The 18958-nt window shown below is 41.6% G+C and overlaps 1 protein-coding gene across 2 annotated transcripts in view; it reads right to left on the minus strand.

The window, feature by feature from the left end:
* Positions 1–1124: 1124 nt before the first annotated feature.
* The window catches only part of LOC103586781 (arylsulfatase D-like), a 34639-nt gene continuing 16805 nt past the window's right edge, over positions 1125–18958 (minus strand). For both annotated transcript variants that reach the window (XM_008568123.1, XM_008568114.1), the window contains 4 exons: positions 18666–18800; positions 15263–15425; positions 13814–13935; positions 1125–1751 (listed from right to left, as the gene is read on the minus strand). In XM_008568123.1, coding sequence (XP_008566345.1) covers positions 1387–1751; positions 13814–13935; positions 15263–15425; positions 18666–18800 — 785 coding nt within the window. In that variant the 3' untranslated portion in view covers positions 1125–1386. The remainder of the gene's footprint in view (positions 1752–13813; positions 13936–15262; positions 15426–18665; positions 18801–18958) is intronic.

Consider the following 18958-nt stretch of genomic DNA (forward strand, 5'->3'; position numbering starts at 1 on the left):
TTAGACCATTTATATTCTTTTTTTTAATCATAAAAAATTACTTATTTATTTATTTTTGATTATACATATTTATGGGGTACAGAGTTATCAGTACTAGTATGTTTATCATTACAAATCATAATTACTCTTTGTGTTTCTTACCCAATTACTCCTCCTCCCGTTTTCCACCTCTAGTAATTATACGTTTGTTTTCTCCTTTTGAAAATTCAACATTTTATTATTAGTCCATTTATATTCCTGCAGATGCTTTGCCTGCTTGTATGATCAGAAACAGAGAACTGAGTTAAAGCATCCCAGTATGGTTGGGACTAGACTACTTTTCTTTCTAATCTTGTAACTTGTATTGTATATATTTTGAAGTTATACCATCGAGTGAATGCAGATTTAGAATTTCACCCTCTTCCTAAAGGATTGTCCCTTTCATTATTATGAAATGTTTGTCTTTATCTTTAGTAATGTAATTTGCCATAAAGTCTACTTTTTATGATATTAGGAAATCTATACCAGCTTTGTTTAGGATAGCATTTACGTCGTGTATGTATTTTCTTCATTTTACTTTCTAACTTTTAGTGTCTTTACATGACATTCACACTGTCCCCTCATGCTGTTTGAGCATTAATGTTGTGTCCCTTTCTCTCCCTATTCCCCCTACACATTTCCAGGAATCTCTCCTTCCTTCCCTTTTCTCTGTGGATTATCAATGACCTGTGCTTTGGATAGAATGTTCCTCCAAAACATGACCCCTTATTGTGACAGTGTAAAGAGGGTGGGAAGCCCTACTATGGTAGTTGAAAAGTAGGGCTTTGAAGAGGTGATTAGATTGTAGGAACATGCTGTAGTGAATGTATTAATCACGGTGGTCAGGGACATGGTTCTGAGGGCTTTAAAAGGAGAGCATGTGACAGTCTCTCTATCTCTGTCTCTGCTCCACCATTTTCTGCCATGTGAGACCCCTGGGTCACTGTAGGCACCACCAAGACCCTCACCAGATGCATCCCCTGGACTTTGGAATTCCCAGCCTCCAAAACTGTAAGGAAAAAATTTCATTTTCTTTAAAATCACCCAGTTTGGGGTATTTTGTTATAAGCAACAGAAACAGACTAATACACTCTGCAACATGAGAATTCAGTTTTAGACAATTGTTGCATTTATTGGTTCTTGATTTTCTTTTTCCTGTGCTTGGTCTAGTGGAGATCAAAAATAGTTTTCCATATAAAAGAAGATGGAGTGTAGTACATTGGGTGAACTTCATAGTCAGAGCTTAGCTGGAAACTTGGGGACCATTGGTGAATAAAGGCACGGATGAGAAACTGGGCATCAGACCCTTGAGGGGTCCCCGTACCTCACGTCCCTGTCCTCTCTCCTCCCCAAGGGCCCCTGATTCCTTCACAGCTCGTCCCGAGGGTGGACATTCTCCTGGCACCAGCAGAATGGGAACACACCACAGCAAGGCTGTAGCCATGGCTTCCACACGGTGTTGAAGCCTGAGAGCTGCCTGGGGACCGGGGTGAGGGTCCTCTGGTGCTCCCGTGTGGCCTCTTTTATGTGGCTGACCACAGCATAGAACGAGGGCTCTGAGCTGGGTGACAGGGGCATGGCCTCTGAGGGGTCCCTGGACAGATCAAAGAGCAGTGGCGGGTCATGGTGAGTTACATCCTTGTGGCAGGGGCACAGGACTGACCGGGCACAGCCCACGTGTCCCTCTGGGTGGAAGACAGGTGTCACGAAGTGTGCCTTCCAGAGCCGGCCACCTGGGGGAGGAACCAGAGCAACCTTGAGAGCTGGTGTGGGATGGTTTCCTGGCATCAGGAGGACACAAGCCTGTAGGTGGCAGGCCTGGGCTCTGCATTTCTGACACCTTCCCAGGGGAGTCTGCTCCTGCCAGTGGGTAAACCACACTTAGAGACAACGTGCTGTGATCGCCTCCAAAATCAGATGGCATCCACTTCACCTAAGTTCTTTTTGTTTCACACCAACCCTGCTGTGACTCTCAGCTGCCTGGGATCCCAGAGCCACCTCTGTGTCATTCCTTTAAGTCATACCTCAGATCTAACCTGACGCATCACTGAGAACATCCTGTGTATACTTGCCGACAATCCCTGCCATGCTGCATCATAAACACAATCAGGTGTCACTTAACAACAGGGATACATTCTGAGAAATGTGCCTTAGGTGGTCTTGTCATTGTGCAACCATCACAGAGTATACTTACACAAACCTGGACAGTGCAGCCTACTGCATACCTAGGCTATATGGTACAGCCAATTGCACACAAGCTATAAACCTGTACAGCATATTACTGAACTGAATTCTATAGGCAATTATAATAGTGGTAAGCATCGTGTATCTAAATATATCTGAACATAGAAAATGAATTTTTCAGCTCCATTCTGATCTTATGGGACCACTGTTGTATAAGTGGTTGGTCATTGACTGAAATGTCATTATACGGTGCACAACTGTACAAAAGACATCTTGGAAGTTGCATCACTCCAAGCAGGTATTGGGAGCTGAACAATGATTTCCTGCATTTGAGACACAAACCTGATCTCTCATTCCCTGGAAATTGGCTCATTTCCAAGTTCAGCAAATTTTAGATTTCCAATGAATCAGCTCATTTCTAACTTGTCATGAAATCAGCTTGGAATAACATTCTCAAACTTCAGCACAGTGTTCTGTGAGCTTCCTTCTCAGTCTCCCGCCTGCATTCTGGTTATTGAAGAGTCAACAACTTTGCCACATCCCAGTCCTGGATCTCTGTCTCGCCTCCATTGGGACAGGGTCGGGACCCCTCCTCCAGGCCCACGTAAGACTCTTTCTCTCCTTTCCAATAGCTCTTCCTGCTCTGAACACAGCCTGTTGTGGGTGCCCATGTCCCACCAACCAGGCAGCATCAGGGCTCTGTCATGCCTTGTTTTGACATTTCTATTTCCACAGCTACAGCAGGCAGCAGTATGTTTACAGACTAAATTCTGCCTCAGTGGAACCTCTTAGCTCTCTGCAATCCAGGTCCTAGCCACTCAATTTTTTCCAGAATATTCCAAGAAGCAGGGACTAGAAAAAATAGCAATTGAAAATAGAGAGAGAGAGTTTTGACCTCTCAAATTAGAGATGGTGAGCTGACTGGCATGCAAATGGCCCATTTTCAATCATTTGAATGAAACTCTAATACACTTTTTAAAAAGTTGGGTTTTTGCCCACAGCATGTCCGAGGCAGAATATTGGAGATTAAAATCTCCTGCTTGACTGTTGCAAGAACCAGGAGCTATTAGTGGACAGAAAGACAGGAAATGATGTAATGAAGATGCTCGCACAGCCTGGGGAGGGGATGCACTTTCAAATTATGGCACAGATTTGGAAACTATAAAAAGTTTTATTGGGTTAAAATGCAAAACAAAACTTAGTATTTGGTATGCCACTTTCACATGAGGATTATTCTGAAGGCATTTGAGAAAGAGCAGATGTAGAAAGAAACCTTCTAGGAGTTTCCTTTGTCGGACTAAATGCAGCAACTGCTGTAAAAGAAGGCATCCATCAAGATGTACCCCCAGAAGTGAGAATGTGAATAAAATCTCCCTAAACCCTTTCTGCAGGGAATTTTTTTGGCCCAGAAAGACAGAAAGTTCACTCCTACCTCTATAAACGTTATCACAAACTTTCTTATCTCTCAATTGTTCTCCTAAAAGCCCATTTGTCTTCCCTAAGGAACCTATTCATTTTTCCCACAAAAGCCTTTTCTCTCTTTCCCTTACTAGGTTAGGTATATAAGCCTTTAACTTCAACCACTTCATGAGCCACCCACTCTTTTAGTTGGGTCCTGTGAGTCCACGAGTGAACCTTTTTCTCTTGTTAACCTGTCTGTTGTCAGTTTAATTCACAGGCTCCAGGTACAGAACATAAGAGGGTAGAGGAAATGTTTTTTTCCTACAGTGGCCGAGCCAGTCATGATGCCCACATGTCCCACCTCCACATGCAAACAAGAGCAAAGTTTAAAAGTAAAAAACTCAATGAGTTGGAGTAATGAGGGCAGGGAGGGAATTTGTATAGCACGAAAGGGTCAATATCTTTAAATGGTGAGTGAACTCCCTGCCACAGAAACATCTGGTATGTTGCAAAACTTCAGATTCGTCAGCCAAATCAGAATTCAGAGGCTGCAGCTCCAAAATCTGCACTAAAAACACAGCTCAGGTGATGCATATGCATGCTAACATTTGAGAAACTCTATCCAGCATGAAAGGAACTTGTATCCAATAAGAAAGAGGAAACCTGCCCAAAGAAAAGTGGATAATGAGTGTGCACAGGTAGGTCACAAGAGAAACAACACAAATGGCTGCTAAAGTCCTGGGAGTTGTCAAAACTGCACAAACAAATGAAATGTCTTCTGTGGTTCTTTTCCTGGGCAAATTTGAAAAGGTCTTAAAAAACTATAATGCCTTGGGCTACCAAAGGTGAGGAAGGGAAGGCTTTCTCTTGCACCATAGGCGGGAGTATAAATAGAGACTAATTCCAGGAGGAAACTCAGCCATACATAACTTGCCTTAAAAGTGTGTCTACAAGTTTGGCTGCTCCTTAATAAGTCAAATAGAGAATTACCATATGACTCAGCAATTTCACTCCTAGGTATATATCGCAAAGTGCTGAAAGCGGACACTCAAATTTATATATGAATGTTCACAGCAGCATTATTCCCAGTAGACAAAAGGTGGAAACAACCCAAATGCCCATCAATGCATGAGTGGATAAACAGAATGTGGTCTATCCATACAACGGAATATTGTTCAATCATGAAAAAGGTCATTCTTGATGAACCTTGAAAACATCATGCTGAGTGAAAGAAGCCAGACTCAAAGGCCATATATTATGATTTCATTCAGATTAAATGACCGTAATAGGCTGATCTATAGAGACAGAAAGTAGATTACTGGTTGCTTAGGGCTGGTGGGGTGGGGGAGAAAGGAGAGAAGGCTTAAGAGATATGAGGTTAATGTTGAGGGTAGTGAAAACATTCTGGAATTAGATAGAGGTGATGGTTGCACCCCATAGTGTAAACGCTACCAAATTATTCACATTAAAATGGTTTAAATGGTTTTTTAAAAAAAGAAGACACAACAACCACAGCAATTCCTTGAACTTGTTAAGACAAATGAACAGACATGATGTTGATGGGGGAGGGGGGTAAAGAAGGAATTGATAAAGGGACATGAAAATCAACCCCATGGCATATTGATAATTTTTTTAAAAAAAGACAGAGGTTCAAGGAGCAGGGGTGATCATCTGAATGAAAACAAAAGAAGGTTAAAATAGGGAGGAGGGCCAAGGGCCTTGGCCACACCCTCATGACACCTGCAACTAGTCCAGCAATGACCACCACCGAGCCACCACAGGAAGTGCCCTGGGCTCCCAAGCCGGGTCGTGGGGGGCCTAGGGCTTTTGCCACGCACCTCTGACACCTGCAACCAGCTTAGCGATGACCACCGAGCCACCACTGGAAGCCCCCTGGTCTCCTCTGCAGGAATGAGGGGGGTGACACAGACGTCAACCATGCCTCTCTCCTTCCTCTTCCCACCCTATTTCCTTCCCACCTCCCCTCCTCCTAACCCCCAATGGCTCTGCAATATCTTAGAATGCAAAAAAATATATATTAATAAATAAATAAGTTTTTAAAAATTGTTAAAATGGTCAATCTTACGTTAAGTGTATTTTGGCTCAGTTAAAAAAAACAAAAAGAGAAATGTACCTACAAGGCACCTTAAGAAGGAGGAGGAACCAAATCTCCAGGTATTCACGTGGAGATCAGGCAGCAGAAACAAGAGACAGGAGCATTCAGGAATACCCCCAGTGTCTCCTGTCCTGTCTCCCCACCTTTGAGGCAGTGTGTGGGTCTCAGACAAGACCTGCCTGTATGGAGTCTGGACTTGACCAGGGAGCTGCCACAGATCACTCCTGGAGGATGGAAACCCTCAGCACACCAGTGTTGCCCACACAGGGTGGGCCGAAGGACAGAGTGACAGCCCCCCATGAAGCCATCTACCGCATTCCCCACAATGTGGCAACTGCAGCCCTAGTCTGCATACCATCTGCATGCCATTTTCAGGTGGGTTTAGTAAAATCTGCCCATATTTTCCTGGTTGCTATCCAAAATATTTCTTGAAAGGGTACTCGAGTTTCAGCAAAGGCGCAAACACATTCCTTTGACCAAGCATTTTGTAAGAACGGCCAAATGAAACGTCCTTTGGCAGTGATTTACCAATGCTCTTTCACCCCCTCGCCTTTTCTTAGGACTTCTCAGAAAGTGTTATTCATTAATTCTTCCAAGAACTACTTTTGATCACTTACTATTCTAGCAACAAGGAGCCTCTACATAAGCAATTCGTAAAACGATAACTTTGCCAACTTGTGCCAACTTGGGGTGAGACTGCAGAAAAACCAGCAAGCAAGGAGCCTTTGTACTGCCTTCTTGCCAAAGCATCTGACGTCTGCTCTTAACACTGACTTTTGTAAGTTTTATTTCTGTTTCTGTGTCATCAAAGTTTACAATTTTCTGTTGAATTACACACACCGACAACCCAACACACAGAGAAACATACACACACATCACACACTTAACACACACACACATTTTAACAGCCTTTTACTGTCAAGAGTTGCACTCACAAAAGGACAGTTAATACCGGACCATTGCTCCCACATTACCATAGTACCTAGGGAAACGGTAGAGATTTTTGAGAGAGGATATTAAGTAGGGAAGACTGCAGGATCTCTGTGGGCCATATACCAACCATCACCCTTACTAAGTTGAGTTTTGAGCCCAGCCTTCTCCTGTACCCAGTAAAGCGGAAGCAGTGTTATATGGTTGCAGTCACTGGGACACTTTAGCTCAGGTCTTTCCCCACCTGGAAAGCTCCTGCTTTACCCTGCCTGGAATGCTTATCCAACAGGACAGCCCAACATTCTCCCATGCCCCCCCCCCAATGCGAGGTGGTGTTATGCAACTGTGGTTAACAGGACACTTTTTCTTAATGGCTTCACCCCACCAGGAAAGCTTATAGACTTGTTTCTAAGCTTGAATATATCTTGGGTTTTCTTCAAGATTCAGTTAACCTCTTACCTTTTCTGCCAAGCAAAAAATGCACATACACAAAACGTGACTGAGAAAAAGACCCTTGTTTACAGCATAAGCTCAAACAAGAAGACAGAGCTTTGCCGTGTTGGACCTCAGATGAGAACATGCATGTTAGGTGACAACTTTTCTCCAATCTGCACAGTCTGCAAATGATCGAGGAAGCATTGCAAGTATTGATTTTAGAGTTTCAGAGAAATTTTAATGAGTAGGAGAACTGGCAAATATGGAATCTATGAACAAGGTTCAACTGCACCTCTGTGTCTGGAGCCTCATCTCAAATACCACTCTTTTTTATCCTGACCCTGAAGACAACCTCACCCTTCACCTCATTCCCATGATCACATCTCTCTCTAGACCTTGCACTTTTTACACTGTACTGAGGTCATTCTCTTCCCTAATACACTATAAACCCTTTGTGGCCAAGTTCTGCTTTTCATTTACTCAACGTCTGTAGGAAACTATCTCATGCTTTGAGTGTTTTGTGTGTAAAAGACATACTCACCTTTTGTCAACCCCCCTCTCCAGACCACAGCTTGATCCATCCTCCACTACCCACCTCTCTGACTCCAAGCCACCTTCATCTCTCTCACCTGGGCAGGTGACAACAGTGTCTCCACTGGCCTTGCCCTATGCCCCTTGACTTCCTCCAATCATTGTCCTTGCACCAGCAAGAGTAATTTTTAAAAAATACCAGTAGATGTTGCTGACTTGATAGTGCTCTTAATGTTCTTGGCACTTGGCACTAAATGCCAAGAGTTTCTGTCCCTGAGGCTCTGAGTCTTCATTGCTCACTGCAATTTCTTATATCTCCCCAAATCATTGGGCTCCAACCACACTGACCATTCTGTGTGGCCTTCTCTTTACTGCCCTCAGCAGTGACTCAGCCCCCAACTCCTATCTCCTGGCTACTCTCTCAGGAGTCTTTAGGGCTCCACAGGTTGATCCTTCTGCAGACCTCACATGGAGGCCCTGTGACATTTTCTCAGGGGATGCTGCATTTCTCCATGTGCCTCCATTCTCCACCATCCTACGTGGATCTGCGTCTCTCTCTCTGCTAATTTGGTTAGAAAGCTGTGGGTCTCTAGGAATTTCTGCTGGATCTGAAGCAAGAGATGCCCATGTGAAGCAGTGTCATGCTCCTCAGATACCTTCTGTGAGCAAGGCTAGGGAGGACATACACGGATTATGTTGATCCTATGGCAGGGAACTGTCAGCTTGTTGGGGGATTTGTAATGTAAGGACAGCTATGTCCATCCTCATTGAAAGCTTCTGGGATTTCTATGTGTGTGCTGGACAGTTTGCAACCTACCCACAAATACTTTGAGTTATAGGTTCCTGGAGGGTTTACCAGATGGCCATCCAATAACTCTGGCACCTTTGATTTGACTTAGTCTATTTTACAGAAAAATCACCTTTTTTAAACTAAGAAAGTCCATAGAAAACAATCTGGCAGAACTCCTCAAAGTACTAATTTAGCAAAACATAAAATTAGCTGTGGTTTTTGTGGCTTCTGAACCAAATTTAGCTAATCCCCCCTGCCTCTCTGTGGGTCTTCCAGGTGCACTGGTCTTACACATAGAGCTGGAGATAAAAAGCCTGATACATCCAAATAAAGCGTTCTTACTGTGTGGTTTTCCATCAGCAGATGGATCACCTCATCCCCATGGGCATTTCTTCCCCACGTGTAAAAGGAAGACCTAGACTCACACATAATTTGTAAGACAGAGACCTAAGGTTCTCTTAAGATAAGACACCCAAGTCCTATAAAAGGTTAATGGCTGTTAGCAATTCAGTGTATTAAAGCAATGATGTTTACCTCATGTCTGGACATGAACCAACATCACCTGTTTGGTTTGAGGTGCTTCTGATCAGACATTCAAAATACATCCAGGCTCAGCTGCACCAGAACCAGCAGCCGCCAAGCTGCAGGACCCTCAGGCCAGGCAAGTCCCCAACCCCAAGAGAGGCCTGAGCCACCAGCCTCCAGTCCCTGAGTCAGCCATGCCAGATTAGTAGTTCCACTGAATTGGCAGTCCCTGTGGGATCCAGGCCAGACACCAGGGTGGAATGAGTGGACCGCAAAATCCTCTGCCACAATGACTAAAAAACAAAGGAGAGATACCAGAAATACAAAAAAACAAGAAAATACAACACCACCAGAAGGAAAATTATAACTTTCAAGTTCTAGACCCTGTAGAAAAGGCACTCCTTGAAATGACTGACAAGGAATTTCGAGAAATAATCCTTAGGAAATTAAGTGAGATGCAAGAAGACTCTGTTATATAACACAATTAATGAAAAAAGTATACAGGACCTGAAAGAGGAAATGTACAAAGAATCAATGCCCTGAAAAAGAATGTAGCAGAACTTGTGGAGCTGAAGGAATCATTCAACAAATTAAAAAACACAACAGAGAGTACAACCAGCAGGCTAGAAAAAGCAGAAGAGAGAATTTCTGACCTTGAAGACAGTCTGTTTGAGATAACACAGGAAGATTAAAAAAAAAGAAACAAAGAAAAAAGAATTTTAAAAAATTGAAGAAAATCTAAGAGAGATAAGAGACAACCTTAAGTTCTCAAATATCTGAATCATGGGTATCCAAGAAGGGGAAGGAAAAGGAAATGGCATTGAAAACATATTCAATGAAACAATAGCAGAAAACTTCCCAAGTATAGGGAAACACACAGATCTTCAGATTCAGGAGGCTCAAAGATCTCCAAACATATTCAACCCAAAAAGGTCTTCTCCAAGACACGTTAATGTCAAATTGACACAAGTCAAAGACAAAGAGAGAATCTTAAAATGTGCAAGAGAGAAGTGTCAAGTCAACTATAAGTGATCCCCATCAGACTAACATCAGACTTTTCATTGGAAACCCTAAAAGCCATAAAAGAATTGGATGATATATTCAAAATACTAAAAGAAAAAAATTGCCAGCAGAGAACATTTTATTCAGCAAGGCTATCCTTCTAAAATGAAGGACAAACAGTATATTTCTCAGACAAACAAAAACTGCAGGAGTTCACTGCCATATGAACAGTCTTACAAGAAATTCTCAAGGGAGTACTGGTTTTGGTACCTGAAAAACAACCATCTCTGCCATACATACTCAAAAAAAACAAAACCCACCAGTAAAATAAAAATGCTAACAATAAAGAGAAAAAATGTTTACCTACCATCCCCCCAAAACCATGAAATACAGAAGACAAACAGTAAATCAGAAAAACAAGAACAATCCAAACCCAAAGTTAGTAGATGGAAAGAAATAATTAAGATCAGAGCAGAACTTAATGAAATAGTAATCCCCCAAATGATAGAAAAGATCAATGAAACAAAGAGTTGGCTTTTTGAAAAGATAAGTAAAATTGAAAATCCATTAACAAGACTAACTAAAAAAAAAAAGAGAGACACACAAATAACAAAAATTAGGAAAGAAAAAGATAATATTACAACTGATACCTCAGAAATACAAGGAATCATTGGAGACTAATATAAACAACTACATGCCAACAAATTTTAAACTCTGGAAGAAATGGATAAATTTCTGAACACACACAAACTACCAAGACTGAGCCAAGAAGACACAGAAAATCTAAACAGACCATTAACAATCAAAAAGGTTGAAGCTGTTATCAGAAGTCTCCCAACAAACAAGAGGCCAGGACTGGATAGCTTCACTGCAGAATTCTACCAAACCTTCAAAGAAGAATTGATACCAATTTTCTACAAACTATTCCAAAAAATTGAAACAGAGGCCAGTCTTCCAAACTCATTCTATGAAGCAAACATCACCCTGATACCAAAACCAGACAAAGATAAAACTAAAAAGAAAACTACAGGCCAATATCCTTGATGAATATAGATGCAAAAATCCTCAATAAAATAATAGCTAACAGAATACAGCAACACATACACAAAATTATACAACATGATCAAGTGGGATTCATCCCAGGGATGCAAGGTTGGTTCAACATACGCAAATCAATGAATGTGATACACCACATCAATAAAATCAAACACAAGGACATATGATCATCTCTATAGATGCTGAAAAAGCATTGGATAAAATTCAGCACTCGTTCATGATAAAGACTCTCTTCAAATTAAGTATAGATGGAAGGTATCTCAACATAATTAAAGCCATATATGATAAACCCACTGCCAATAACATCCTGAATGGAGGAAAAGCAAAGCTTTTCCCTTAAGAACAGGAAAAAGACAAAGATGTCTACACTCTCCACTGCTATTCAACATAGTGTTGGAAATATTAGCCAGAGCAATCAGGGAAGAGAAGGAAATAAAGGGCATCCAGATTGGAAAAGGTGAAGGCAAACTGTCCCTGTTTGCAGATGACATGATCCTATATATAGAACAGCCTAAAGACTTTACAAAAAAACTCTTAGAGTTGATAAATGATTTCAACAAAGTTACAGGATAAAAAATCAACATGCAAAAAACAATGGCATTTCTGTACTTCAACAACGAACTAGCAGAAAAAGAAATCAAGAAAACTATCTCATTTACAATACTCACCAAAAAAATAAAATACCTAGGAATAAAATTAACCAAGGATGTAAAAAATCTCTACAATGAGAACTACAAATCACTGTTGAGAGAGACTAAAGAGTGCACATGAAGATGGAAAGATATTCAATGCTTGTGGATTGGAAGAATTAATATTGTACAAATGTCCATACTACCCAAAGTGATATACAAATTCAATGCAATCTCCATCAAAATTCCAATGACTTTTTTCTCAGAAATGGAAAGAACTATCCAGACATTTATATGGAATAATAAAAGACCACACATAGCCAAAGCAATGCTGAGCAAAAAAAGTAAAGTTGGAGGCTTAACACTACCTGACTTTAAACTATACTACAAAGCTATAATAACCCAAACAGCATGGTACTGGCATAAAAACATACACACATATCAGTGGAACAGGATAGAGAATCCAGAAACCAACCCACATACCTACAGCCATCTGACCTTTGACAAAGGCACCAAGCCTACACATTGGGGAAGAGACTGACTTTTCAGCAGATGTTGCTGGGATAACTGGATATCCATATGCAGGAGAATGAAACTAGACCCATACTTCTCACCATATAACAAAATCAACTCAAAATGCATTAAAGAATTAAATATGCATCCTGAAATAATAAAACTCTTTAAAGAAAACAGGGTAAACATTCCAGGAAGTAGGATTGGGTACAGACTTTATGAATATGACACCAAAAGCATGTGAAACAAAAGGAAAAAATAAACAAATGGGATTATATCAAACTAAAGAGCTTCTGCACAGCAAAAGAAACAATTAACAGAGTGAAAAGACAACCAACAGAGTGGGAGAAAATATTTGCAAAATATACATCTGACTATAGATTAATATCCATAATATACAAGGAATTCAAACAACTTTACAGCAAAAATAACAAGTAACCCAATTAAAAAATGGGCAAAGGAGCTGAATAGGCATTTCTCAAAGGAAGATATACAAACAGCAAACAGACATGTGAAAAAATGCTCAACATCACTTAGCATTCAGGAAACGCAAATCAAAACTACACTGAGATAGCATCTCACCCCAGTTAGGATGGCTAATATCCAAAAGACTGTGAATGATAAATGCTGGTGAGGTTGCAGAGAAAAAGGAACTCTCATACACAGTTGGTGGGACTGCAAAATGGTGCAGCCTCTATGGAAAATAGTATGGAGGTTCCTCAAACAATTGCAGATAGATCTACCATATGACCCAGCTATCCCACTGCTGGGAATATACCCAGAGGAATGGAAATCATCAAGTCGAAGGTATACCTGTTCCCCAATGTTCATTCCAGCACTCTTTACAATAGCCAAGAGTTGGAACCAGCCCAAATGTCCATCATCGGATGAGTGGATACGGAAAATGTGGTATATCTACACAATGGAATACTACTCTGTTGTAAAGAAGAATGAAATATTACCATTTGCGGCAATGTGGATAGACTTAGAGAAAATCATATTAAGTGAAATAAGCCAGGCACAGAAAGAGAAATATCACATTTTCTCACTTATTTGTAGGAGCTAAAAATAAATAAACAAACAAACAGGGGTTAGGGGAGAAGACACAACAATCACAACAATTCCTTGAACTTGTTAAGGCAAGTGAACAGATATGATGTTGATGGGGGGAGGGGGGAAAGATGAATTGGTAAAGGGGCATGAAAATCAACTACGCTGTATACTGATAAAATAATAAAAAAAATAATCCAGGCCGAGTAGGCTTATTCAATATCCTCAGTAGAAAATACCAATCAAGCCATAAAATCTTACAAACTGAGATGCATCAGAGCTGAAGAAAAGTGTAGCTTTATATTCTAAATTTTCTGGAATATTCCAATGGGAAATAATCTCTCTCATTGTCCCCCTTAAATCACCAGAACTGTCAGAGAGGACAATCCAAAATTCAAGCTGCCTCTCCTATTGAATGATTTAAGTGGCACCTACTACTTTTTTGACATGTCCATCTTAACTTGGAGTACAGCAGCTGAAGTCCAGCGTTCTCAAATGTCCCCCTGGCATCGTGATCCTCTGCAGCCCCCTGGAAATACCATGGGGAAGCAGCCCCCAAGCCACCCTGCAGCCCCTGGTGAGGTTGAGGCTGTCCTATGTCCCAGCCCAGGAGGGGAAAAGGGAACCACTCACTTTCTCGCTGGTACCAGCGGGCTGCGTGCAGCTGAGAGCCACAGTAGTGGAAAAGAAATTCGTGCTCTGAGTGTGAGACTTGGCCACGCAGGAGGGGCATCAGGTCCCGCCCGTCGATCACCCTGCAGGAGAGAGCAAGGCCCTGAGTGGTCACTGTGCCCTGCACGAGGTGGACACACCGCTGTCACTGCATGATGATGACAGGCATCATCATTCTCTTTGAAAGCCACTTCTGCTACATTCAAAACTCCCCGTCTCATTTTTCCCATTTGCCTATTTCTGTGCCAAGACCACAATGTTTAATTACTAAGTTTTTTATAAACCTTGAATCTTCAGCATTGTCCTGCCCCTTCTTGGCTTTTTATTGTTTGCTGTGTGTTTTGATATCTACTTGTCAGTGTCTGTAAATAATACAGAGAACAGGGTTGGGCTTTGACTAGAATTAAAGCCATGTGTTGCTTAACGACGGTGATACATTCTGAGAAATGTCATTGGGCAGTTTCGTGTGCAAACATCACAGGTTGCTCTTACACACACCTGGATGGTAAAGCGGACTGCACACCTGGGCTGTATGGTGTAGCCTACTGCTTCTGCATGGGTAATGTGCTGCACTACAATGTTCCGACGTCCACAGCATCACCAAAAGATAGAAATTTATTAGTTCCATTATAAGCTTATGAGACCACCGCAGTATATGCAGTTGGTTCTTGACCAAATCGTCATTATGCAGTGCATGACTGTACGTTGAATTTATAGATGATTTGGGGGTAAATGTCATCTATACAAAGTGTGTCTTCCTGATTATGAATAGAGTAATCTCTCCGCTTATTATAATATTAGTTTCAAAACTCCTCCTTCAAAGTTTTGTATATTATTTGTGAACTTAATTGCTAGAATCATAGAGTTGGCGTGGCTATTATACATGACATTTTTATAATCTGTGGCCATTTAGTCTTGCACATGAATGCTAATCATCTTTGTCTACTGATCTAGTGTGCAGTAGCCATGCTAAATTTCTTGGTACTTTTAATATTTTGCCTGTGGACTTGCTTAGATTTTTTAACCAAGGACAAAACGATAACATCAATTATTGATGATATTCTGATTTTTCTAATTTCTTTTTAACTCATCACTTTGATTATTATTTTTTTTCTTATTTTGTTGTTCTAGCTGGTATCCAATTTTTGTACCTCTACTACAATTGTACTTCTAGTACATTGTACCTCTAGTACAATGTTTGTACCTCTACTACAAAAAATGAGAGTGGGTATTATTTTGTATCCTTCACTTTATGGTGAGTTCATTTAATAGTCCACCAGTATTTTAAATCATGCAGTTCTACCACATGGAGAAAGGAGATTTTTAAAATGCTCTACTGTTCCCAAAATGTGAAAGAATGAAAGGAGAGCTCTCAGAAATCAGGGTGCAGGTAGACTTTGCCCCACATACCTGTCCTGGGGCACCTGGCCGCCCCCCAGCTGGACCACGGTGGGGAAAATGTCCATGAGGCTGGTGGGCCCATCAATCACTCGGCCAGCTGGCAGCACCCCGGGCCACCGGAATATCCCCGGGACGCGGATCCCACCTTCCCAGCCTCCCATGCCTTTGCCACCTGCAGATAAACAGTCACCACCAAAAGCAATTTGTCATGTCACACTATGAACATATCATCACAGAATATTCGAGCTTGGAAAAAAACTCTAATGATCACGTTAGACATCACTTTTATTTGGTGACTGCAAAAACAACAACAACAACAACAATAATAATATTAATAATAAAAGTTTTGAGAGTGTAATGACGTGAACTCATTAGTCTTAGAAGATTTAAGTCTCTTACCTTTTCAAGGTGGTCCTATTTGGCAGAAAACAAGTCAGGAAATCACACTTTTTATACAGAAGCTGTATTAGCTTGCTAGGGCTGCCATAACAAAGTCCAACAGATGGGAGGTTCAGACAACAGACATTTATTGTCTCCCAGTCCTGGAGGCTGGAGGTCTGAGATCAAGGCATGGCTGAAAATCTGAGCTCAAGGCGTGACAGGGCTGGTTCCTCCTGAGGCCTCTCTGTTTGGCTTGTAGACACTGTCTTGCCCCTGAGTTCTCACATGATCGTCCCTCTGTGTGTGTCTGTGTCCTAATCTCCTCTTCTTATAAGAACATAGTCCTATTGAATTAAGGTCCACCTCAGTGACCTCATTTTACCTTAATCACCTCTTCAAAGACCCCACATCCAAATACAGTCACATTCTGCAGTCCTGGGGTTTAGGGCTTCAGCATAGGAAATTGGAGGATACAATTCAGTCCACAACAGAAGCTAATTTAAAAACTGTGCACCTTTCCAAGTAATGTGTCAATACCAGGACCCTTTATGTCTGGGTTTCTCAAAGCTGGTACTAGGGACATTTGAGGCTGGGTGATTCTCTGTGGTGGGAACCATTCCGTGCACTGTGGGATGTTAAGCAGCATCCCTGGGCTACACCCACCAGATGCCAGGAGTATCTTCCATGCTGCCTCAGTTGTGAGGAACACAAAAATGTCTTCAGGCATTGTCAAGTGACTTCTGGGGGATGGGGATAGAATCGCCCCCAGGTGAGAATGAATGCTGTATGTTATTCTGTCCATGCAAAAGTCCCAGCAGCTCTTCTGGCTGCTTTGATGAAATGGTGTCTGCTGCACAACCAGGCTACTGGGTAGCCTGCTTCCCTTCACTTACAACATGCCTGCATTCTTCCTTTCAGGTCTCTCCTTTCTTTTTTCCAGCCACAGACCAGTGGGCTACACTGTTCCCTCTCAGGTAGGAGAGGAGGTACCTTCACAGGTAGTGCACATGTCTGGTTCCCCCCCTCATCCCCTTATGGAGCCACTGGGAGAAGAGCAGAGCACATGAAAACATGTCACCCAAAAAGAACGGTATGGGAAGAATTGTGTCCCCCCAAAAAAACAATAAAGTTGAATTCTTAACACCCTGTGCCTGGGAATGGAACCTTATTTGGAAACAGGGTCTTTGCAGATGACCAAGGTAGGTTGAAGTCATTAGGGTGGTCCAAATCCAATAGGACTGGTGTCCTTATTAAAAGGATAAATTTGGACATAGAAACACGTGCACAAAGGGGAGATGATATAAACATTTAAAGAGAAGACAGCCATCTATAAGCCAAGGAATGCCTGAGTTTTCTACCAGAAGCTAAGAGAGTGGCGTAAAACAGATCCTTCCTGACCGTACTCAGAAGGAACCGACCTGCAGTCACCTTGATTTGGGGAATATGAGAGAATACATCTCTGTTGTTTAAGTCACCCAGTTTGTGGTACTTGTTACAGCAGCCATAGCAAACTCATACAGAGAACTAAGGAGGCATTGGTTGCAGACACCAACCCAAAGCGATGCCTTCCATGGACCCATCTTTGTGGATCAAAGGCTAGACTCCTTCTAAGGAGCCCCTAACCCAGGACATCCCTTAAAACTTAGAAAAACAAGGATTGTGCTCAGCTTGGCAGCACATGTGCTAAAATGGGTCCCATACAGAGAAGATTGGCATGGTCTCTGCACAAGTATGACACAAAAATTCATGAAGGATTCCATATTCTTAGTCATGAGGATGTCAAATGGTCCCAATACAAAGAGGTGGCGAGTATTTGAGGTGATAGATGTGCTAATTACCCTGGCATGATCACTGCACACAGTACGAATGTACCCAAATATCACATTGTACTCCATAAGTAAATAAAATCATCATGGGCCAGTCAAGAAAAAAAGAAAAAGAAAAAATAAATTTCAGAGGCAGAAGTAGATTAGAGGTTACCAGAAACAGAGGGGAAGGATTAATAGGAAGTCATTGCTTAAAGGGTACAGAGTCTATGTTTAGAAAGAGGAAAAGTTTTGGAACTAGATAGAGGTGGTGGTCACACAGCATCATGAACGTGATTAATTCCACGCAACTGTGTGTTTAAAAATGCTTAACATGGCAATCCTTATGTTATATATATTTTACCACAATTAGAAAAAAAAGAAAAATGAAAGTGGAGGGTTAAAAAATACACTGCAAAATAGAAGGAAAATAGTTCCACTATCTAAAACTGAAACCATCACACATAATGTGGCCCTAATATCTGGGGGAATTGCCTTCAGTGCATGCAAGATAAATTCTGCAAGCATCCACTGCAACTTAGAAATGCAAGCCCCGAGCTGTCTCTCCCCTCATGGGCACCCACATGTCCAGCTCACCACTTCATACATGAGACGTTCTTCCCCTTTTCTGAAAATCAGGTTTTTTTGTTCATATCCAGTCTTCTATTCATTTTTATGTTTATATTGCATTTTTTAAAAAAAAATTATATATTATTAGCATATTCATTTTTACAAATCGTGGTATTTCTTTGTGCCCTTTGAATGACCTGTCATTCCCCAAGTCCCCTGCCTCCCTTCTCCCTTGTCTCTAGTATCCTTACATTTGTTCTCTACCTCTGAAAGGTCAACTTATTGTTGTAGTCTTTTCTTTCTTTCTTTCCTTCATCTCTTTCTTCTTCCATCCTTGCCTGGTCCCCTCCCACTGTCCCTCACTCCCTCTCTTCCTAGTGACCACTTATGAGGACGTGCAGTATTCCTCTTTCTGTGCCTGGCTCATTTCACTTCACATAAGTCTCTCCAGACTCATCCATGTTGCTGCAAATGGCAGAATTTCATTCTTTGTACGGCTGAGTAGTATTGCATTGTGCATAGATACCACATTTTCCTTATCCAGTCGTCCATCAATGGACGCTTAGGTTGGTTCCATATTTAAAGCTAGAAGAAGGCATTTCTGCAGCACACATTCCTACACCATCTCATTCTAAACTACTGTGGAATTTCCCTACCTTTGTAGATTCCATTCCAGCCCCCGAGTGTGATACCGTCTATGCGAAACCCTAAGACGGCACCATGGTCCGAGGCGAAATACACAAGTGTGTTGTTGGTCAAGCCTTCTTGGTCAAGGGTGTCCAAAATTTTGCCTATATCAATTAAACAAAAAAAAGACCCGCTGTTGAACTGTGTCATGCAAGACTATTCCTTTATACCTTTTTAATTTTCCCATATGTTCTCAAATGTTCCATTTAACCAGCTGATCTGGGCTTAACGTTTGCCCTCTTTCTGGGGGGGGGGGGGCCCC

Source organism: Galeopterus variegatus, unplaced genomic scaffold (assembly GCF_000696425.1).
Source record: "Galeopterus variegatus unplaced genomic scaffold, G_variegatus-3.0.2 Scaffold21, whole genome shotgun sequence".
Taxonomy (NCBI): domain Eukaryota; kingdom Metazoa; phylum Chordata; class Mammalia; order Dermoptera; family Cynocephalidae; genus Galeopterus; species Galeopterus variegatus.